Consider the following 25,319-nt stretch of genomic DNA (forward strand, 5'->3'; position numbering starts at 1 on the left):
TGCTCGCAATTTAGAAATCTTTACCGACAGCAACTGTGAGGCGTTATAACCAAATAACCCTCTAGCACTAACTTAACGTCAACTCACAATATGGACATGAATGTCAAAAATATGCAATACCATTAACCTTTGTCCAGCATGAGAATAAACACTGCACATACTCATTCAGAAAACATTAAAAATAATTATGGCAACAACACTGATGAGGCCTCTTGTGAAAGCATAGTCATTACTGAAAAAGGAAATATTAACAGAAATAAATATAACGTAACCCTTTCACAGAAAGCGTTTACTAAAACTAAAAGTACATGTTTCTGGAAAGGTTGTAGACTTTGAACAACTGTAACTTTAGCATTAATATCAACATCTTTCTTTAACCAATAAATATGCCATACATTGGCAAGTTTACCTATGTGGGACTTAAAAAGAAAAAAAAAATACTTGCTCTGGATTGAATATTCACAAATAACGGAATTATAGAGAAAACAAAATGTAAGAATTAGTGACCCCTCCCCTATACATATATAAATTTCAGGTGGAAATTAAGGCCTTGTTTTGTTTGTGGTCCACAGTTCACTTGGTAAGTCTCTTGGCTACATCTGCATAGGCAATTTCGATCTCACGATCTCCTGGGCAAGTGTTGATAAATTCTTCCCTGCTGTAGGCATTGGTCAGATATCTCCAAATACCAGTCATGGATTTTGGTATATCGAAGTTTCGGTATTTTTTGGTCACCACCTGCCAAGCGAAAAACACAGTTAAAAAAAATAAAATAAAAATAATAATAAAAAATCGCCATAACAATTAATGTCAAATTATGTATGCTGGGGCTGATCCAGTCCCAAGGCCTCATCACTACCTGCATTCTTGCGGTCATGCATGAAGACCAAACATGGAAGCGAGCAAGCATATTGTGCTGCAGGAGGGGGCTCTGTTCAGACGCTGTGTAGATGTGGGGAAAGCGCTCCCACTGATTTCAGTGCCAGAACTTTCCTCCAATTTATTGGCAGCTTCGGACTATGGAGGACGACGACATCTGCTGAAGCACAGCTGCACTTTCAGGCAAGTGTTCACTAATCTCTATCTATCCTGGTTGGGCACTGATCCAAGTCCCATTAACTGGTTGTTAAAACCAGTACTCACAGAATAGTTTAATATGATTTTTTTCTATATCAAGGACATTAAACCAACCCTTATTTACTACACTTATTCTAAAGATGATAGAACAGTAGGATATGGCTGCAGCCACTTTGTGTCCAACACTTTTGACGAATGTACCTTGACAATGTGAAGTTTGGGGAGCAAGTTGCAGTCTGCTAAAGTCATATCATCTCCATCTAGGAATTTGCGGTTGGAAATTGTGATGTCATCCATGCTGTTCTCATCAATCTCGTCCGGTAGAGGAGAGTTAAGATATTCATCCAGCTTCTGCAAGGTTTTCAGCAGGCCTCTCTCTAAAGCTGCAGGATAGAACAGACACTTTGTTAACAGATCTCGGTGTGATACAGACGAATTACAGAGAATTAAAACTAGAGCTCTCGCTGGCTTGGGCACCCATTTGACAAAACAACCAGCATCAGCAAACAGAAGCAGTTTAACCATAATGCATTTAATGCAATAAATAAATAAATATATTAAATACATGTTGTATAAAAGGGAAGGGAAGGCTATTTCACTGAAAAAGGAAATAACCTAAAATACTGGAACTTCTTCATTTAAAATTATAAACAGTAGAACAAAAATTTTTTTATTCCACATGCGGGGGTCACCACTGGAAAAAAAAATGAGAATCAAATGGGTTGTATTTAATGCCAACTCCCATCGTACTAATCCAGACTTGCTCAGCATCATGGTAGTTGGGTTCAGCCAGGCGTTAGGCAGAGCTAATAGTATCTCTGGCACACAGCCTGCAGTGGAGTGTAAGCCCTATCATAATCAGTCAGTTAAGAATAACAAACTTCAGTAGTTAGAAGTTGATTATAACGCTCAATAAAATGTGAGTTATATTGATGATACATATTATAAACTACTAGGGTAAACTCAAACATTCTGCTAACGTTTCCCCCAAATCTCCTAAATATCTCTTTCACTTCAAGACTTTGGTTACAGAATGAGTTATATCTTTCCAGAACAGTAGAGGGCAGCATTGTGTACCTTGTGCACCGCTATTACACATTTGTAACCATGAGATAAACGGCCACTGCTTCAATAGACACGAATCCTAGCGTGTGTTGTATGGGCTGTATAAAATGACAGCATGTTACACTTTATTTAGCCATATTAACGGTATATACAATTATAAAGGGAGGCCAAGGCTTTCCTATTAATTACCATATTTAATAATAATAATGGTAATAATTTGTTACCATGGTAATTACTATACAAACTCCCTATATTAAACAAAATGTGAACACAGTCACTGTTATTTGAAAAAAAATATTAGCATCCCTTACCGTTCTTTTGCATTTGCTAGTTTTATCTGATCTATTGCGCGCGTACACACACACACACACACAACATGAAAACAGGTGGCTTGAAGCATCAAAACATTTTAATTTCCTCTAGAGTCCTTAATACCATCACATGCACTCGGTATCTTTCAATGGAATTTGTCAGGCTAATTCAGGCAAGTCTATCTTAACCCCTTCGCGACCTTTGCCGGTTCAGGACCGTCATAACAAGAAGGTCACTAAATGACCTTTGACGGTCCTGAACCGTCAAAAAATTAAATAAGCTTAGAAAGTGATCAAGGATCACTTTCTTCGCTTAAACGGCCTTGCTGCAATGCCTCGATGTCGAGGCATTCAGCAAGGCCGAGATCGGCATCGGGGGCCATGTCTGGCCCCTCCCCGGGGCGTCAACAGCCGCCATACATTGTATGGCGGCGGACGCCCGTTTTAAAAGCGTTTAGGAGGCGATCAACGATCGCCTCCTAAACTTAAATGGTGTCGCTGGAATGCCTCGATCAGGAGGCATCCAGCGACACCAAACACTTACCTCTGGGTGGGCTGAGACCGCTCCGGAGAGCGGTCACAGCCGCAGCTGCCGGTGATCTTCGCCATCCGCAAGATGGCGGCGGCCCGGGAAAAAAAACAATAAAGGTGAAAAAGTTGGCTAGATGGTCTCCAGACCCTCTAGAGAACTGGCTCCACTTGCTGGTTGAATACAGGTACTGCATTCAACCATGCAAGTCAATGGAGCCCAGCTTTCTAATCACTATGTGATTAGTAAAATATTAAAAAAAAAATAAAAAATGGAAAAAAAAAATAAAAAAAAATTGTGCTAACATTTAAAAATAATTATGCAGTGATGTCACTAGATGAACCATCCAGTACCAGCAAAATGTGTAAAAAAAAAATATAAAAAAAGTATTAAAAAAATAAAATAAAATTAAAAAATAAAGTTTATTATTTTGAGCAAGTGCTAAAATTTCTCAAAAATCTCAACAAAGAGTTAAAATAAAAGCACTTCAAATACCCAAGGGGTGTCTAATATATAAAAAAAATGGCTGATGGGGTAAAATGGAGTGGCCTGGCTCAAAGATAGGGCATAGGTACAGACTGACCAAAATGGAGAAAAAAAGCGCACTTCCCAAATGTGGCATTTTAAATCTGAAACAACCCGACAAACCCATGCATGTCGGGTATCACTGCACTCAGGAGATGTTCCTGAACACACATTGGGGTGTTGTTTGACAGTGGCATATACCAGGACCTGTATATCTATAACTAAAATACAATTTGTGTGAAAAAATTACTATTACAAAGTTTGACAAAGTGTAGTTCCATAATTGGTGCATGGAAAGGGTTAAAATAACAGCATTTGGAATACCCTGGGGTGTCTAGTTTTCAAAAATATATGGTTTGAATGGGTTAAATTGAGTTAACCGGCTTCAAAGATATTCCAAAGAGGAGATGGAGGCAGAATGACCAAATGACCACCTGAATTACGCATGCCCCAAAAGTAGCCTTTTACCAGCCAAACAATCTGACAAACCCATGCATGTGGGGTATCGCTGTACTCAGGAGATGTTGCTGAACACATATTGGGGTGTTGTTTGACAGTGACATATACCAGGACCTGTATATTTATAACTAAATTACAATTTGTGTGGAAAAAAAAATAAAAAAAATTACTATTACAAAGTTTGACAAAGTGTAGTTGTATAATTGGTGCATGGAAAGGGTTAAAATAACAGCATTTGGAATACCCTGGGGTGTCTAGTTTTCAAAAATATATGGTTTGAATGGGTTAAATTGAGTTAACCAGCTTCAAAGATGTTCCAAAGAGGAGATGGAGGCAGACTGACCAGATTTGTTAAAAAAGATTTGGAAATCATAAAACGCTGCTTGTACTTATTGCCCTATAACTTACAAAAAACAGCAAAAAAACATAAAAACATTGGGTATTTCTAAACTCAGGACAAGTAGTAGAATCTATTTAGCTAGTTTTTTTACTTGCTTTTTTAGGTGAGTAAAAGATTTTTCAAATAAAAGTCATAAAATGTGTTTTTTTTCAATTTTTCACCATGTTTTTTTTATTTTTTTTATAGTAAATAAGATGATACGATCAAAATAATGGTATCTGAAGAAAGCCCATCTTGTCCTGAAAAAAACAATATATAACTTTTGTGGGTACACTAAATGGGTGAGGAGAAAATTACAGCTGAACACAAGCACCACAAAAGTGTCAAAACAGCCTCGGTCCCACAGGGTACAAAACGAAAAATGAGCCCGGTCCTTAAGGGGTTAAAACATACCAGTAGGTCAAGAATTTACTGTCATGTAAACGTTTACAGAGCAGCTAAAAAAAAGCAGACTATAAGGAACAAGTGACTCATGGCTGCCATCCACTGTCTATGCTAATCTAGAAACATACCTTCATTGGCGTCCGGTCGAGAATTCTTTATGTAAGCTGAAAATTTGGCAAATATGTCCATACCGGCTGTGTTAGATTCTGGGTGCTTGGCTGATAGCTTACGGTACCTGATTTAAATATTAAGAGAACATTTAGATGAACATTCTGTTTCTTCTTTCAAAAGTATAAACACCGGTAATTCTATAATGATAATGAACCACAGACAGTCCTTAACGTCGCTGATAGGTTCTTGGAACCAGCAAGTAAGGGGAGAAAACGTATGCAGTAAAAGAGAAAGGGACACGGAAGTATAGAAGGTATGGCAAATCTGACAGAGAGTGGGTATCATCGTTCTAATGAAATAATGTTGAAAAAAAAATGACTATTAGTGTACTGTATAACTAATAATATTCTAAACTTGCAAGAACAGGAGCCTTCTTCACCACCATTACGTCCAAAGTTAATGTTATTATTGTTAATATCCACCTTCCCGTATTGTAATGGCGCCACATAATCTACTAGCATTATATACAGCATTTGCTCGATTATAAGACGAGGTTTTTTTCAGAGCAAATGCTCTGAAAAATACCCCTCGTCTTATAATCGGGGTCGTCTAATAATCAGACTTCAAATAGGTCTGACTATGAGACGACTAAGATCCAGATCCCCCGCAGCTGCAGGGGACCTGGATCCTCCTGCCCCCCCCCGCCCCACTTACCGGTACTTCTGAGTCCCCAGTGTGTAGCTGGGGCAGCGTGCAGATGTCTACGCGATTCGCGTAGACAACTCCCGCTGCAGCAGGAAGGAGGCGTGGCTAGCAGCGGGGGTTGTCTGCGTCCATCGCGCACACCTTCCAAGGCTGTCAGAGATCAGAGTTCCCCACACCGGTGCGGCCAGAGTGGCATATAGGGTTAAAAGGCATATCATGGGGCACAGTGGCATTTAGAGGGTTAAAAGGCATATCATGGGGCACAGTGGCATATAGGGGGTATAAGGCATTTCTGGGGCAGATGTGGATAACTGGGGGGCAGGTTGGAAAATAGAAGGAAATAAAACCAAAATATTTTTCTCAATCATAGCTTTTATTAAAAAAAATAGATTACATGAATTAACATTTACTGGTAAAACCTTTTTCCTATAAGGTCGTCTTATATTCAGGCTTTTTCTTTTTTCCTAAATTAATATTCAGATTTGGGGGGTCATCTTATAATCGAGCAAATACGGTAAATCAAATATAATTTAATGACTATACATAGTTTGTTTTGTCAAGTATGATTGTTATTTAGAAAGCCTGAAACAGGTTTGAGTTCCTAGGAAGGTTTTGGTTCCAAGGAAGAAAACCGACATAGATTGTTAACAATACTAACTCATAGTTCTGGCTGGAGGAGTATGTATTTTTATGTGGGCACCTGTATGTTAATGACAAACTTTAGGTTCTTCACAAAATTTTACTTCCATAAAACCAAAATCAAAAGAAGCATACTATGTAACAGTGGGATATATAATAGACTGACTAGATGGCACCTTACGGACAGTAAATGATGCTACAGGGCAGCATTAATTTGTATTTCAGTTAATTACATTGTATGTAGGATTTTAAATACTTAGTTGTAGAATTGACCCACACTAGTGCATTTAACGCTATTAAACACTTGCGAAGTTCAGGTGCAAATAATGGTGCTAGTTATGCATTGCATGATCAATTTTTACCCCTGCAAGTTTAAACTATATATGTAAGTATTCTATGCTTTTAAAGAAGGTACAAAAAAAGCGAAATCTTTTTTTCAAAGCTCATTATACATTAGTCTTTTTAAAATCAATAAAAAAAGTCTGCAACAATCCTAGTGGAATAAGCCAAATAAAGAATTATTTAAGTAAATTGTCGATCAATGTTGATACATGTAAAATTCGGCACTTGGGAATTTAAGACCAGAGTTTGTTGTACGGTACTGGAGACCACATCCTCTACTAAAGAGAATAGTTTTCAGAGTTAGCTAAGAGTGGAGCGAGAGTAAGAGGAAAGGTTATACATATTTAAATAAGTAAAGGAATTTAACAAATTACAAGAGGAAAATATAGGGCAAGAGGTCAAAGTCTAAAACTACAGGGTCGTGGATGTAATGTAAGAAAGTTTTACTTCAATGAAAGCTTGATCGATAAGCAGAAAGGCTAGATGTTAATAGAGAGGTGATTTGAAATAGGACAAAAAGGACATAATACAGGTTTAGGATTTTTACAAGTAGGACAAAAATCGCCAGAGTAGATGGGCCAATAAATTCAGATGTATCTAAGTATGTTTCTTAATAATAAATACCATCTATTGGAAAACATTGGCTTAAAGTTGCATACTTCAACTGAAATTCAAGTTAAATAATAAACCAGGATCATCTCCTTGGCAGCCATGAACAATAATGATTTACCAGCTAAATAGTTTTAAAGTTTTTTTTTTCAACCAATTCTTAACTTAATGTTGTATTTACAATCCTGTTCTATTAAAGTGTAATATTGCTCAACCTACAGTATCAAAAGTGCTTGTGAGTGCCTTAGAAAAGAGATGTGGACTTTCAGGTAGGACAGGTGTAGTAATTGTGCTTACTTTGGAGGACATAATACTTCCTCAAGAAACTCTTCTATCTTATTCACATCTGTCTTCACTTCATGGTTGTAAGTTATGAAAGGCGGATGTGTCCCCGGAGCAAGATTTTGCAAATCTGCTGGTTTTCTGCAAGAAAACAAGTACGATTACTAAGCATTTCATTTATTTACAACGTAAAAACTAACATGTTTCATTTATTTACAAAATCACAGTTAACTGTATGGAAACCTTATAAGGCCACGTAGAGAAAAGATATCAACGGTGGCAATCAATGGAGCAAAATGTTTGGAGTCATTTAGAGATGCCCAAACAAGTACAATTCAACAAGCTAATCCCAGAAGTAGTATTAGAGGGATTTTACGCAATTAAAATTCACTTAGAACAACTGCAGGAAATCGCTTAGATGCCAAAAGCCTGTTTGTCCCAGCAGTTGAATCACTCCTAACCCAAATTCCTTTCCTCTTAAAACATGCAGTCACAGAATGGCAGGCTGCAGCTTCAATTTAGAAATTATTTAGGGCACAGCTGATTATTCTGCGTATAGAATCAACTTCATTTTTATTCTGTAACTTGCGTCTATAAAATAGCTGGGTTTAAAAAATTCTGTCTGCGCTTTACATGTAATGCAATGCATAGAATTCATTTTACGCATTGAGTTAAAGTGGTTTCACCTCCTTCACATAACAGATCGTTAGCACTAGGACTTACAATAGGTTTTCTGTTAGCAAAAGAAAATAATAATAGATCCTCCCAACACACACAACGTGCAAAAAGTTTCTATAAATTAGTTAGAAGAACGCTCTCGAAAAAAAGTATTTCTTCTGATTAGATTTCATAGACAAAGGAAGGGATCCTTTACAGTGAGGACAATAATAGGTATGGAATTCACTGCCAAGGGAGGTGGTGTTATCAAATACATTAGATGCCTTCAAAAGGGGCCTGGATATTTTTTTTTTTTTTTTTTTTAGAAAGGCATGACATACAGGGCTATAAATAGAACATTTTAGAGCCTCTTGATCCAAGGAGAAATCCGATTGCCTTTTGGAGTCAAGAAGGAATTTTCCCCCTGATGGCAGAATTCGAAGTAGCTTAATTAGGGTTTTTTTGCCTTCTGTTGGATCAAGAGTAAGAAGGTTAGGCAGAAGGGTTGAACTTGAAGGACTTAGGTCTCTTGTCAACCTTATGTACTATGTAACTGTGTAACTATATGACTAAGGGGGTAAAGAAAAAGAATACACAGAAAATAGACAACCTATGCTGTCCAGCTCTACTTGAGGAACATATTACATAAACGGTCAGAGATCTACACAAACTTGTCAAAAAATGATTACTTAAGAAGCCCTAAAAGTACATAAGATTGTCTTTAAATTAAGCGCTGTAAAGAATCTCCCAGAATCCCTTGCAGGGCAGACACTAGAGAACACAAGGCTGTGTGCGACATGAACAGGCCTACAGATGCGTGTTGTGAATTGAATTCATTCACTCAGTGTTGCAGCTCATTACATTACACCATTAAACAAGCTTTCCTGTTTGTACGTGGTTATTTTTAGCCCCTCTATGTTTTAACAAGCGAGGCACTTGTGAAACGCATTTAGACCTGGTACTTAGTACATACAAAGTTCTTTAATATGCATTCTTTCTTTAAACGGTTAACTGTTGTGTCCCTTTAAGGAAAACAGTTATAGAATGAATAATTTGATTTCAAAATTTAAAAAGTTAAGCTTTCACCAAAGGATAATCCTTCATATTGGTTCCTTTATTACATAAGCGATTAAATAAAGTTATGATCAACATATACTATGTCGCCTGATTTGTTCTGGCAAGTTACTTAACCATTTAAAAAGGTAATACATATAATTTAATTCACAGTGGCTGTCAACGTTAATTTAATTTTACCACATTCAGTAAAATGCAGTAAAGTCCATATTTAAATCTGAAATAGAGCTGGAATGGACCTTTTGTAATGTTACAGAAGAATTCAAGATAAGGAAAGAAAGAAAAAAACCAATATACATGAAAATAAAGTTCAAACTCTTACCTCTTTAAGTCAACTGTTGTCACGTTAAACACTACACCCTTTAGCCACAAGATCATGAAGAGTCTTTGCGAGAATGGACAGTTTCCAATGCTCTCGCCATCACTTCCGGCCTAAAAAGGAAAACATACAGCAAGTGATATTTATGTAATATTCAACAAAGCTATCCACATCAGGGAACCGGTTAGTTTACATGCCCTGCTACCTTAAAGCAAATCCTTAAGTAATATCGTGCAAAGAACAGAAGCTCAATTGAGAAATAGCATAACGATGACATTTTTTTTTTTAATTATCTGAATTTCTTTAGTGAGCTATTCTCAAATAGGTCTATAGATCAGATATTTATAGACCTATCAAAGTAATAGAAAAACCCAGCACCTTTTGGTTCAAACCAAAAATACACATTAAAAGGTTTGTTGATACTGGCTGTTGGGTTGTTGGAACATCAAAACATACATTGCAATATAGGACTGTAATTTTCACCACTACTGTTTGTCTTAACTTACGTATATCTCTCAAACGTAAACTCAAGAGCGCTCTTATATAATATTATATAACCAGTGAGGTACTTTCAAGCCTGTGATATTTTTACTAAAGAGAAAATTGACAGGAGAATTTAAGAGAGAGTTGTGGTTTCAACTATTTCACTATACATTATAAAGTGCCAACATCAGCATGCTTATGCTTCAGGAATAGCTTGGTTGGCCCTGTATCATGTATATTTAAATCAGACAGAATTCTTCTCTAGCATTTTACATCCTGCAGGGCTAGCTCTGTCCTAGTTGGAGAAACGTACCTGTGTTGTCTCTTCATAATGAATAATGAAGTGAGGAAGCCGAAACCACAACTCTCCTGCAAACTACGTCAACTCTCCCTTTAGGATATAAAGCCCTGCGACTCTGGATAAAAGGCAGTTTACAAAAGCCTTGTGGAACTGTAACTTCTGCTCAAAGGGCAGACAAGATGGTTCTTATCTGCCATTAAATATACATTTTAATAGAGCACTGATATCTCCGTTTTCTATTACTTCAAAACAAAATACACCATATGGACAAAAGTATTGGGACACCAATAGGGACATTATTATCATTATTAATATTTGTTTTATATAGCGCCATAAAATTCCGTAGCATTGTACATTGCATTCTAAATACTGTGCATAATATGTAGTTGGTCCCCTCTTTGCAGCTATAACCACTTCTACTCTTCTGGGTTGGCATTCCAAGGTCCCTAAAAACAGTGTTGGATGAGTTTGGTGTAAAATAACTTGACTGGCCCACACAGAGCCCTGACCTCAACGCCGTTGAACGCCTTTGGGATGAACTGGAATGTAGATTGAGAGCCAGGCCTTCTAATCCAACATCAGTGCCTAACCTCACAAATGTTCTACTGGATGAACGGGCAAAAATTCCCACAGAAACACAAACTCTTGTGGAACCTTTCAGAGTGTGAACGGTTATAGCTGAAAAGGGGGAATCAACTACATAACCTCTTCAAAAGTTCACAAACTAGATGGCACAACGTCTCCCAAGAAGCGAACCTACTCCCAGAAAGCACTGAGAAAACTGCAGTAATTGTAGGTGGATGAACAGATGCATCCTTTCTCATATCTGGGATCCAACTTAGTCCAGCCGGTACGCGGTATCTATGTACCTTACCATGGGAGGTGGCAAGTATGGTTTGTTGAAAACATCAAATAATGTTTGTAAAAATGCTAGCATATCAGGTAAAATTTCACAGTTCTATCTCTTATGGTAGAACAACACTACCAGAAATGCAAATGGCCATATAATTATCCAAACACTCTTCCATCTATAAAAGGATTGTGTATGAGCCCCTTCACATTCTACTCGCATAACACAATGCCCTATTATTAGTTCATGTAAATACTGGTTCTTGTTATCTGTAGCCATGAGACAAACATGGCTTTAATCAGGTCGGCTGGGCCGAAATAACTAGCCGACAAGTTGTTCGCTGTTAGGAAACTAGATTACAAAAAGTAGGGTGTGGAGGGTGTTAAAAAGCATTTTAATTAACGTCCCTCCTTGATGTACACGTGGATGTGTAATGTGTAGCCAGTTTTGTTACTAGGAGCACTGTTTTTCTAAAGTGCCAAAACTAAACAGAAACCTGATGTGCATAAAAAGGCTGTTCACAGTAGTTCTGTTTGTGAGGCTTCCAGATGTTGCCAGATTCCAAGCTAGAGAACTGTGCCTGTATTGTGTGCACCCCAAGTCAGTGAGTAATACACCAAGACTGAATGTAAATGAATGACGAGCGTCAGGGGCGCAGAAAATAAATAGATGTATGTTCAAGTGAGGGCAGAGGTCAAGGATCCTGGGATTTCTAAGGTTTATTTCATAAAATTTGAAGCGGGTGGGCAGGTCTGCATATCTAGATTAAAAGTAATGGTCTTTACAGATTATTCTAACAATTAAATTATTTAGAAATTTATAAAACTTAAGTCAGTGAAAGCAGCCATCTTTAATACTTGACACTAGACTACCACAATCACTAACAAAGAAAGTGTAATTCAGTTGTAATTTTAATTTAGCGAATTGTTACATATGCAGAACTACATAAAAAAAAAAAAAAAAAAACACCCATTTTTTTTTTTTATTGCTTCCATGAGATAAACCACCTGTCCAGGCCCAGGGTGATTGACCAGGCGATATGATTTCCTTCTTTCCACTGATACTTTTTGGCTTACCTTCCGCAAATCACTTATATGTATATATATATATATGTATATATATATATATATATATATATATATATATATATATATATATATATATATATATATATATATATATATATATATATATATGTTATAATTAGTGAAGCTCTTCAAAAACTTGTTAACATTGTGGCTTTGAATAGAAGGAAAAACTATTTATCTTGCTAAAGTTTCCCAAAAGCAAAAAGAATAAAATAGACAAATTAATTTTCCCTCTAAATCCAATTTAAACGCCTGTTACAAGATGAAAAAAGTTACATGTCCGCGTTAATCATTACTGAGCCCGGTGCATGGAGCTAATTATGAAATTTTTGTCAGGGGTAGGAAGAGAGAGAATGAAGACTCAAGTTGGGTCTTGAATGGCACAGATCACCTTTGAGAGGTTATTCGATGTAGCCCAAGTAAGACGTTAAATAGCACTGAAGCACTGGGATAATTTGGAAATTCACTGTTAATTTAGAATATTTAAGTAGCCACTGATTCAAATTCTATGGGTCCAATTTGTTTACTTATAAGTAGGGCTGCAACAACTAATCGATAAAATCGATAATGAAAATTGTTGTCATGTCAAATAAGATAAGGGTTTTTTTCAGAGCAAATTCTCTGAAAAAGACCCCTCGTTTTATACACCGACCTCAAATAGAGGTCGAACTATCTGCAGCGCTGCAGAGGACCGGGATCCTCCTCTCTGGCAGCCGGCGGACGTCTGTGCGACGCGTGGAGACAACCTCTGCTGCTGCCGGCACTTCCGCTGGGGCTTCTATAACTGAGCACCGGTGTGACATGACCTTCTGGTGCTCCACCATAGAGGCCCCAGGGGAAGTGCCGTGAAGCAGCAGCGGAGGTTGTCTGCGCGCATGGTGCTGAGGTTCACTGTCTGTTAGAGAGGAGGATCCCAAGCAGTGCTGCAGGAGGCCAGGATCCTCCCCTCTGGCAGCCGTTTAACGTCTGTGCGATGCGCGCAGACAACCTCCGCTACTGCCCTCCACTTTCGCTGGGGCTTTTATGATGGAGCACCGGCCAGCAGCAGCAGAGGTTTGTCTACGAGCATCGCGCAGACGTTCACCGGCTGCCCCCACTAGACACCAAGGGGTCTGGCATATCAGGGGGTATAAGGCATATCAGAGGGCACCGTAGCATATAGGGGGATATAAGGCATATCGGGGCCAGAGTGGCATATCTGGGAGTGGAGTGGCATATAGAGGGTATAAACCATATTTGGGGGCAAGAGTGTCATATCTGGGGCAAATGTGCATAACTGGGGAGCAGGTTGGCAAATAAAAGGAAATAAGATTCATTTTTCTCATAGTTTTTATTAAATATGAAAAAAATAGTTTACATGTGAATTAATATTTACTAGTAAAACATTTTAGGTATTAAAACCATATTTTGTTTAGATTCTTGCTTCTTTAAAACATAGCTTTTATTATGTCAGTAAAATAAGGCTGTGATAGAGATAAAAGTGTGCACAGAGTCAATGACACGTTAATGTATATTAAGTTTTTTTATTCTGTTTGTTTTTAACACCTAGTTTGTTCATTAAATTATTTGAAATTAAAAAAAAGAAATTGTATATTGTTTTTTTATCCGATTAATCTAAAAAAAAAAATCTAAAGAAGGCTCTTCTTGAAGCTAGCTTCTGCTTACAAAAGAATAACACTATAATTAGCTTAGCTTGCTTAAAGAGATTATCTTCTGTGAAGATACATCAGGCCACCGTGGGTTTTAGAGATCAAGCTAAGGTTTCCCGCACAGAGCACGGGTGGAGATACAGCAATGCAGGATATCATGTCATGTTTTAATTCAAGTGTTTTGGAAAACAGCACCTCACTACACCTGCAAAATGACCGTTCAAGTGATTCCCTTTTATGTTTTATTATCCTCAAACTACAAAAAAAACCTTCCTGAACCAAATCCGACCATGACCAGATGTGTGCAGTAATCAACCCAATTTCTGTAACTTAACCCATCCAATTTCACAGAAAAAGGTTCTGAATTTTCCAGAAATAGAATACAGGAGGAGATTAGCTCAGGGAAACTACACTTGAAAAATTAAAATAAAATATTATAAAAGGTAACAGATCCTTAAAGCATTGAAAGGCTAAAGATCTGACATCTAATTAGAAGACATATGGGTACAGGGTTATAGAATGTTTTATAATAATACAGCTGCTCTTAACCCTTTGAGAGATGGCATCAGTGGTACATACATGTAGATTGCACATGTATCCCATATTGTTGACAGTACACATTAAAGGGTGGGCACATATAAGAAGGGGTTAAATTCCTTAATTATGCCAATGAAAACCTTATGGCACCCCTGGTGCACATGCCCGAGAGCTACAATTCCTATCACTCTCATCCACAATTGGATTTTCCCTTTTTCTTGATTCAATATTAATTTTGTTTTCACAAGAGAAATATAAGGGAGGCAAAAGGATGAACAAAGGACAGCATATGTTAATCAGACATCTAAATATTAAGCATACAACAAATCTGTCATCTACCTCAGGTGACCCCATACACTCTTGGGAATAAGCGAAGGTTCAACCATAGGTTCAAAATAAAGGCAGAAGAAAGTTGGTAAATGCAAGATGTATATAGGCTGGTTGCCATGGTCACCTGTTCTTTTTTGTTAGGTTTTTGGGTATTTTATCTGAACTATGTCAGGGTGGTCTTATGGAGATCGGATCTCAAGTGGTCTCTGACAACATGATGCAGGAATAGGGTCAGGTCATCTGGTAGACTTTCTAATATGCTGTGGTGTCATCAGAGAGGATGTTCTAGATAGTTGAAAAGGTTGTGATAGTCTGTCCCAGTGTACGAGAATGGGTTTAATAGTGTATGTTGCACATACCAATGGTCTATGTTGTTTTGCAATCCAGGGTGTGGAGTCAAGGGGTAGGTCTATGAAAAATATCCAGGCCTTCTCACCTTTCACTGTGGACTATTTCACAATTCTGCGGAGGAATATAGCCATCAGGTGTAAGTTTCTGTGAGGTTGTCCACATGGTAACCCAATGGATATTAGGGCCATAGTATAGTATGTTCCAGTGGCTCTAACGTCAGGATCAACAATAATGGAGACAGAGAACATCCTTGCCTCTTATCGTTCGACACTGAACAGTTTGGACAAGACCCCATCAACCCGCACTCTTGCCAAAGGGCTGGAGTACATTGAGGCTATCCAGGATTCCTTTTTTCCCCCTCATAATTTTGTTGGCGGCACTGCTACAGAGGAAGCCTACACATTTAATTGTAAACACAAGGCTTTCTCCTCCAACAGAAGTCTCTTGCACACGGTTAAACATGTAAGACTTCAGCAGACGGGGGGAAGATAACTGCTACCCTAGCTACAGAAAGGGATACATAAAAGGGAGATGGAACCTGGTTGGCATACTGAGTGCATTGTGGCTGTTTAAAAGGTTAAGGGTCATGTAACCAAAAAAAGAACACGTTGCAAGGCACCTTTCTGCTATACTGTGTGTTAGCTCCTAAAGATGGAGCCTCCACCCAACTCGAAAACCTGTAAAGATTAACTGTTTGGGAATTTGTAACCATGTAATGAACGCTGTGATCCCATATTTCTTGGCTCTTGAAACATGGTTACACACCAAACACTAACAGACTGACCATTTTTTATATATATATATATATATATATATTTATTTTAAATGTCGCCAATGACATCCAATTCAGAAAATGCTGGCCCTTGGTAATACTCTTATTTAGGCAGTGTGTCCACTTGAACAACGTCATTCACCAGAGCATAATGAGAGTTGCACTCAAGGGCTATGGAGTACCTATAGGTTGCCTATTTATGTTAACAGACAAAGTGGGAAGTAAATGACACAATGACAGGCTGCAGAACTTTTCCATTCATAGATAAAGGGTGTATCGAGACCAACTTACCAAAGTTATTAAAAACAAGGCCAGACAAATGGCTATATAAAACACGGAAAACAAATGATTATATAGGGTCTAGTAACACATAATGTGCAGGAAGCCAGTTTCCATTAATCCCACGTTGTAAACCAATCAACTCAAATAATGGTTCTTTGTTAGAACATCTGTTAACAAATGAATTTTGCAGAACGTTAAAGATGTCATTGGGATTAAAGTTACAAGGGTTTAGTAAATTATTTACCACTTCATTTTCAAGAAGTGTCCATACATTTAATTGGAAAAAAAAAACAAGACTGAGACTACTATAAATAAATCATCTGCCACATATGTACTTTTTTTTTTTTTTTAGAACTTTTCTACTATGTACTTCTCTATGGTATTTTCTGCTTTAAAGCCAGATCTCATCATTATCAAAGATGTTGAGAGTTAGACTGTTTACAACATCAAGGACCATACAAAAAAATTACCAGTGATGGAGGGATAAAATACATTACTCCTCTTATTTTTGTTTAGTGCATGTATGTATCTCATGGATTATTAGATATAACTTGTGCTTACCAAATAGCAAGCCAACATATGGTAATTATTGTATATTGGAGCAGTTCATAGCACTGAATTTGGATATGGCAAATCTGGTTACTTTCCCTTTACCAATACTGCCAAGATATGTGCTTTATCCTTCACAATCACATGGATACAGTAATTAACCAGCAAGTTTTCTCTGCACCAAAAGAATGCTAAACAGACAATACATAGTTCAACCACAAAAACATGTGCAACACCAAATTCTGTATTTCCCTAAATGCTTTGGTATGTCCTTTAACCCCTTAATGACAAAGCCTGTACATGTACGGGCTCAAAATGCATTGTTTTCAATGGGTTTAGGGACCGCCTATTGTCCTTAAGGGGTTAAATGTACTGCAATAAAGGACTGCAGAAAAAAATACTGCTTGTGTACAGCATCAAAAAAGCTCTCAAAAGAGCGATTCATTTTTGTTGTGTCTTTCTGTCTCCCGCAAACAGCCACAGTATTGTTATACGCTGTAGATGATATCTTGTTCACCCTGGAAACTTCCTTACGAAACAATAAGAACAGAAAAGACCACACTTCATAGGTCAGGCCACCCAACAACCAAAACAGACTAATGGTAAAAAACAGAATAAGGGTGACTCTGCATCATCTGGCACGTGCAGCTGCAGCTTCAGGCCAACCATGGATATCTCCAGTTGGCCCCTTGCGGAGCAAGTTCTGATTTGCACAGGATCTAAATGCACAAACGCATTGCCTCTGCACACAGACATATTACACCCAAGTGCGATTTTATTTAATAATAATAATAAAAAAAAAACATTGATCATTAAAACATAACATACTTTTTTTTTTTATTTTTTCCATAATCAGACACGGTTTCGTAATGATGACGCAGTCTTATACTATTCTGAGAAGGCGGCATTTCATTAAACACCATCCACTGGGATCATATATATAACATAGTTGGATCCAGTATAATGCATTACTCAAGATTACACATTGTTGTCACATTATTATTAAAAATAAGCTGGGCTGTTTACTTTATTCAAATTAAAATAGAAAGTAAGACCGCCACCACGGATTTCATTATTGCATATGTTATACAACTTACTTTAAATTACTTTACTCACTGTTTTCACCCAGTGTAGCAACATTTCTGTTACTGACAGGTTCTTCAAAAACTTAGTTTTAGGTAATATCATCTGTTAGGAAACACCTGCTATAAGCTGACAAATACTTCAAACTTCCAATATTTGCTGTACTCAGTTGAATGAATCTCTTGCTAGGGTTTTTTATTTATTTTTATTTTTTTATTAAAGCACCCATGACAAAAGGTGCAACAAAACACCATACATGCAGTGCGCCAGGATATGACATCATATATATCGGCACACAGCACAGTAAACAGCGGCTGTGGAAGTAAGCGGTAGGGTGCTGCTGAGTCAGGCCTCGGGATGCATGTAGCCAAGTTAGATATCTTTATACGGGGGGCATACTGCAAGGATCTCCCCATACATTTGCAAAAGAGACAGCACAAACTTTTAAAAGGACCACGCAGCTAACATATGCATTACAATTCTGGAGTGTCCTTTTAATATATACCACACTCATATCTTGACAAGATTTTCTTTGGTCTACAAATCAGAATAACACAGAAACTAAATAAAATTAGATACTTCAAAAACCAATGTGTTTTAGTTTCGCAGAAGATAGAACACCACATGACCACCCAAACTCTCATAGACTTCCTGCCCCCACTGAGCAGGTCTCACACTAATGCTTTAACCACAAAAATCCAAAAAAGGCTGATGCAATCCCTCTGCAAGATTTTCTGTCTGAGGCAGAAATTTAAATAACACCTGTTCCCAGCAGAACAATTACAATATGACAGTTACGAGAAAATATTGTTTCATAATGAGCCGCGACGACCAGATGGGATTGCGTTTGGTTAAAGAGCAGTCCTGCGGTAAGCTATATATGTGGCCCTTTTTTTCTTAGGTGAATATGCCATGTTTTAATTTTCACTCACAAAAATAATGACATTTAGAACATCTCTTATTTGTTTAAAACACGAAATACAGAAGAATGTCAATACTTTTCCTGCGGCAATGACCACAAAAGGATTTTGGATAATATATGTGGATACAATTAATCTGGCCAAGAGAAAAATATCGATGAAAGAAAGATCTTTTAATTATAGGTTTAACCCTGGACTTTTCCTCCCGTTATGCAATTAATCTGGCCACAAAATATTAGGGATCTTTTAATTAATTCACATTTGGAACCCAAGTCTACCGTATCCTGGCTACCTTCTCCTACCAACAAAATGTCCTCCTTAGGCCATTGCAAGGCTTGTAATATTGTGAAACCAGCTAATATGTTGATGAGCTCTTTTACCCCAAGTACTTTTGCAGTAAAATCATTCATAATCTGTTAAACTACAGGGGTAGTCTATCTGATTACTTGCCAATGTACTAAAATGTACATAGGTATAATTATTAGACCCTTCAGGAAGAGGTTATTAGAACACGATGGCACAGTAAAGAAAGGAGTGGACACCCCTGTGGCTAGAGGTTCATAATAACTGCTTTATATCTACCGTATTGGCCCGAATATAGGCCGCACTCCCCCCCACTTTACGTCTTTAAAGTGGGGGTGCGGCCTATAAACAGGGTTTAGCCCAGGGACGCGCAATTCCTATCGCCCGCCACCCGGGACATGCAGTTCTGGGTGCGGGCGGGTGTTTTTTTCCTTTTCATTTAGCCCAGCTACAGGCAAGCAGCAGGGTTAGGATCCTCCTCTCTGGCACGTAGACAACCTCCGCTGTCGGCACTTCCGCCGGGGCTTCTATAACGGAGCACCGGCGTGGCATAACCTTCCGGTGCTCCATCATAGAAGCCCTGCAGCACTTGAAGGGACCTGTATCCTCCTCTCTGGCAGCCGATGAACGTCTGTGCGATGCGTGCCGATAGCTTCCACTGCTGACGGAGAAGCACTGGCGGAAGTGGCGAGCAGCGGCAGAGGTTGTCTACGCGCATATGTCCACCGGCTGCCCCCGTTAGTCACCAGGGAGTCTGGGGATGCATTGGTAAGTCGGGGGGGGCATAGTGGCATATCGGGGGGGGGGCAGAGTGGCACTTCTATAAGTAAGGTGCATTATGAATTAAGGGGGGACCTTAAAATGACTTTTGGTTTTCCAAATTTCTGTTTGTATAGAACATATGCTGACCAACTGCATAATAGATACCAAAAATGTTAAAATACATGTATTCCAATTTATTAGGTAAAATACTGTTTTACCATTCCACTAATGTGTATTTTTTCTTTAAAAATAAAATCTTTAAAATAGCACCAAACTTTAAGGATGCGGCCTATAAATCGAGCCAAAACGGTACCACTAAGATTTATTTACTTTACTAATCTTACTGGACGCTCAGAGGGGTAACCGGCATATCAAGCTTTTACCAGAGGTCAGCACCAACATTGCTCATGGCAGACATTTACTGGGGTCTTTGGTGTACAATTTATGGATGCTCTAAGGACTTTCACACTTTGCCTATCTTTGGCTTTTACAGCGGGGTCCTTTTGGATGTACACCCTGAAGACATAGGCACCGATTTGCATTAATGAAGAATTGAATTATACTCCTTTTTAAAATAATTTCTCTATTCATTGTGAAGGGCACAGGAAAGTTTCTTAAATATAAAGGGCTGAATTGGCCCTGTATAAAGCATAATTCAATGTGAGGAAACTGAAGAAATATTGCTAATTTAGATATAGATTATATAGGGACAGCCATACCTTTGGTGCATCTAAACACATTGGCATTAATAAATAGTGAATGAATGAGCAGAAACACAAGTCCGCAAATAAATTCATAGTTATGATCCTATGTGACTGTAGCTAGCTGACAACACCTCTAAAAGGTTGCATTACATTCACCTACAGAGAGCTGCTTTATATTCACTTTCGAATGAATAATAAACAGTTTCTTTAGGGCAGACAGAGAATGAGCTGTTTAAACTTTATTACATAATGATCTCTGTAAAAAGTTGGCATGAACTCCAAAGATACTTTGACAGCGCTACATGAGCCGTTGGACATCTCAGTGTTACTGAAAAATAAAGGACTCATTTTCAAAGCACAGTCTCACAGGGGGTTATTCATTAGACACAAAATTGTTGGTAGTCTAGGGGCCCTGGTAGGCCATTGCTTTAATGGGCAATGCCATGTCATAGACACCGGCCATATAGCCATATATATACTCTTAAATTTTTAGGGAAGATATAATAATACATATCATGTATGGCCTACGGGGCCTGACACGATGACACTTTTACATATTAAAAAAGCAGCAATGTGGTAGGCAGAGCTGGCATTTTTAATAAGCATTGCTAACATTAAGTATAATTCAACGTAGTTCAGGGGCACTATTTTGTTTAGAACTTAAAGGTTGTTGAATGTCCCCAGTGACACGGATTATATTTTCAGTGATGTCTGGCCTGGCAGGAATAGTGTTAATAGGCCAAGTTTTCCAGACACTCCAGTATATGGGAGAGGAAGACAAGAGATTATGGGTGGGAGCACAGCAGAGGAGGGAAAGGAGAGAGGGAACAAGAACAGAAGTCAAGAGAGCGTGAGAGAGGAGGGGGAAGAGAGAGGCAGAATATGGTATGGGGGGAGAGAATAAAAAGGACATTGTGGGGGGAAGGGAACTGCATGTGCAGAGGTCATTTATGGAGGGATGTACTAAACTACCAGTTCTGGTGAAGAAGAAAAAGAAGCATGCAGCAGGGTATCCTACTTAATCTCTTCAAATGTTGCCTGTCACTGTCCCTTACAAAGCACGGCTGCGTTTTGCAGAGACGTGAACAAAACAATTAAGCTCCAGAGTGGGCATCTTCTGTATGGAGGGTATAGATTACTTGTAAATAAAATGTAAGATGTCGAAAATGTTATTTTACTTTAGTTTTTATTTTTCAGAATTTCCTGTGGATATATAAACTAGACTGAATCTGGTCAAGCCAGCACGTGGACAACCCCCCCCCCAGAACATATGAGATGGCAACCCTGACCCTACAAACACAACCGCAATAGTTGTCTTTGGGGATGGAGCGTATATATGGAAGAATGCCACAGATCAGTTATTAGACCCCAAAAGGGGCGAATCAATTTGTATTCAAACAAAAATCTATGATGTCATACTACTATGACAGCCAGGAGATTCCCAATAGTATACAGCCAAGAAAATTGCTCATGTTCCCTTCAAAACAATATCGACAAGAATCATAAAAAAAAAAAAAAAGTTTACTCTGGCTTTGCTAAATTCCAATATTTCTGTACATTCTGTCTATGCAGTTCAATAGGAGATCCCCTTTGAAATCCAAAACAAAGACAGCAACAAACAGCCATTCTTGAAACTAAGCAATTATTCTAAAAGCAGAAGACCCCGTACTTCATAAACAGAGCTGTTCAAGTCACATTATTAAAGTCCTATGTGTCTTGCTTGGCATGACTGTGGCACCCACCTTAAACACTTTGCACACATCAAATTTGCTGAACTCTGGCAAGGCAGAGGTTAATAGCACATCCCAAGAGTACTCTGCTCCTGGCAACCAACCCCTTGAGCCTTAAAATAACATGATTATTTTCCAGAAAGATTATTTATTGGATTTACAAACAGTAATGTTCATGGGCACCACTATGGCAGAATTTACATTGCTACACGATTAACACTGCTTTCCAGATCTAATTATCCCCCCCCCCCAATCAAGGATTGAAAATATCAATACTTTAAAAGAAAAACACTTTAAGAGCTGAAACTGTATTAAATGTTTATGCGATTATTATTTTCTTTAGAATATTCCCAAAACCATATACCACCAGATATCTACCGTATAGAGTGCAAACTTGCGAGCAGGGCCTTATTTACCTAATGTATTGGTCTGTCAATTTTAGTTGTTTCGTACCCTTATGTATTGCAAGAAGCACTGTTATTTGCACCATATACATAAAATATAATTGACATTATTATTAATAATAATATGCTACTTTGGTACTGAAACACCAAACCCCTTAAAAGGGACGCTGCACTCCTATTTATGTTAAATTCATATTGAAGTACGTTTTGCACAGACCCAATGCCTTTTACTGCTTACAAAAAAAGCACATATGTTATTTTGCTACTAGAGTAAGACAAATTTGACTCCTGGCTCACATTCCGCCTCCCACTGCCGGTCCCTACTGAAGGCAGGAAGCATACTTTGGTATGCTTCCTATACATACGCTGTATGCATGAAATGAATGGGGGAAGAGGCAACGATTTGAGCGTATTATAGGTGAACACTGGCTCTTCTCCCTCTACTTATAAGATAGCTGTGGTACACATGATTAAGTATGCTCCCGGCATCTAGTAGAGATAGACATGAAGAGGGAAAATCAGACAAAGACTTATTATCTATTGAGAAAAAAAACAGTTTTACTTTCATAATGAATAGGAACATCAAATACAAAAAAATATGTTTCAGTAGATCTACTTTTGGTTCTGAGAGTTGAGTGAGAGGTTGTTTTTTTTTTGTCCTCTCAAGGTTTTTGGAACCCACCAAAATAAAAACTTTATAACCTAGAAAATATATGTTCTACTGAATCCAAAAATGTGCATCGAGCTTGTATTTCGGGTATTCTAATAAGAATAAAAGTCACATCGCTAGACTAGCTTAAGCAGAAAATGAAAAAAAATATATATGTTGAGAATTTCTTCTACCGTCATTTTTAAATATGTAAAAAAATACGGGCATATAAGGTAATAATATAAGGGACGTGGTGAAAGAATATATCTTTGGTTGTTTCCGCCAAGTGGAAAATATCCTGATACATTCCCTCTGTCCCTTTAGTTCCCGAGGTGCCTGCATGAACATTAGATTCCCTAAAGGCTTGGAGCCAATTAGGTTTCGGAGGAGAGCACAGTGTTATGATGAATTGCCATGCCATAGTAACAGTGGTATACACGCCCCATGGCGTCTTTACCGGCACCAGAGGAGAGGCCAATCTTCCTACCCTCTAATTATTTCATTTATTTAACACCATCATATTCAGGAGCGCTGTACAACAGGCTTGAAAACTCCTGATTGTGACGCTGACAGAATATTTTGCCAAATTTTAAACACTTACAGAAGTGCAATGTTAAAGTTGCTAAAAAGGTATTCTTCACAATAATTATACCAGATGGTGTATTGTTAGCAAAATTTAGATTTGTTCCAATGGGAAACAACAGCTGGCTCTTAGATAGTTAAATGAGACATATGACATTTTATTTTATTATTAGAGAGGATGAAAGAGAAAAATAGGACACAGGATCCCCCCAGAGCAAACTCCCAGTGTGTGGTCTGAATAAATAACATAAGGACAAAAGAAGCAGTGATATCAGGTCATCTGAAAGCATCCATTACCTCCAGCTTATAAAATAATAGAAAATAGGACAAGGCAGTGACAGTCTGACTTGAAAACCCTTGTTACACAAGACATCTTCAGTAATTCTGCATGACGTCACACATAGACTAAGAATAGAAGGGATTGGGTCAATCAGACGTCCACTGTGATCGGTTATAAGTAAGCACGTTTTCTGGGGAGTAATAAGGATGACATCATGCAGATCCTGCCATGTCTGCACCAGCCTGCTGTGAATGTGATGGGTGGAGGCAGCGTTTACCGGTCCCCTCTAAAACATCTGAAAAGTATACAGCAGCACTGCTAGGGAAGATGGACTGCCTGAATTCACTGCGACTCCCCCCATGCCACTCAGTATAACAACTTACAAGGGATAAGGCGAACTTCACACACGTGCACACATCATAGATCACCGTAAGCCCTATCATGTATCAGACGATGACCTGCAGCAGGCTACTGATGGTGATGGCCACATGCCGCCCCATTACCAATTGAAATGTGATCGCTGGGTTTGTACCAAACCCTGTCCCAGGGACCCATAGAGAGCAGGACACAGAAATAGCGACTGCCACTCACCTTCACAAAGAGCTCGATGAGGTTGTCTTTGTCCTCTTGCATTCCATTCTGTGGCACGGACAGAGACATGCTGCTCCCAGTAACCCTGCTGCTGCTCCCAGTCACAATGCTGCTGCTCCCAGTCACCGTCGGCGCTATAGTGTAACACAGCCAACTTCTTTCCTACTGGGCTGCTCCTTATTCACTCCCTCCCCCTGTTTTCCCTCTTACTCCTTATCCTTGTTTGGTTGTATTTTCTTGTAATGCCCACTCCCTTATCCCCCTCTCTCTTCCCTCTATAAATATGTCTATCTCTCTCTCTCCCTCCAGCCTCTACACTTTGCTCTCCCCCTTTCACTTGCCACTTATTGTCTTGCACTCCCTATCTAGTATCTTCTTTGTTCCTTTCTAGGCTGAGTCTCCCTAATTCTTGCACCCCTCCTTCACCCACACTGTGCTTCTGATGAATAAGCTTGTGGTACAGCACACTGTCTAACGGGACTTTACACAGAGCTCAGGAGAGGAGAGGGTGGAGGTGGAGAGGGAGAGAGAAAGAGGGAGGGGCAGCTACAAGAAGAGCAAATGGACTAATTAACCATTTCTTTCTCACAATATTGATGTATATTTATATTTTCCCTTATCGAGCGCTAAT

General features: G+C 38.5%; 1 protein-coding gene across 1 annotated transcript; it reads right to left on the bottom strand.

Moving 5' to 3' along the window:
• Nucleotides 1-274: 274 nt before the first annotated feature.
• CLIC4 (chloride intracellular channel 4) lies at nt 275-25,166 on the bottom strand. Its single transcript, XM_053454707.1, has 6 exons — nt 24,689-25,166; nt 9,492-9,601; nt 7,454-7,579; nt 4,879-4,985; nt 1,279-1,460; nt 275-738 (listed from the first exon to the last, which is right to left on the bottom strand). The coding sequence occupies exons 1-6, from the start codon at nt 24,755-24,757 to the stop codon at nt 574-576; spliced, it is 759 nt and encodes a 252-aa protein (XP_053310682.1). The 5' UTR covers nt 24,758-25,166; the 3' UTR covers nt 275-573.
• Between the last annotated feature and the right edge of the window lie 153 nt (nt 25,167-25,319).

Source organism: Spea bombifrons, chromosome 2 (genome assembly GCF_027358695.1).
Source record: "Spea bombifrons isolate aSpeBom1 chromosome 2, aSpeBom1.2.pri, whole genome shotgun sequence".
In the NCBI taxonomy this organism is placed as follows: Eukaryota; Metazoa; Chordata; class Amphibia; order Anura; family Pelobatidae; genus Spea; species Spea bombifrons.

Excerpts from the sequence above, each read along its gene's own strand:
- CLIC4 (XM_053454707.1), bottom strand. The coding sequence starts at position 24,757 with ATGTCTCTGTCCGTGCCACAGAATGGAATGCAAGAGGACAAAGACAAC. Across the intron at positions 9,602-24,688 it reads TCATCGAGCTCTTTGTGAAG|GCCGGAAGTGATGGCGAGAG; the intron begins GTGAGTGGCAGT and ends TTTCCTTTTTAG. Across the intron at positions 4,986-7,453 it reads GAAGTATTATGTCCTCCAAA|GTACCGTAAGCTATCAGCCA; the intron begins GTAAGCACAATT and ends TATTTAAATCAG.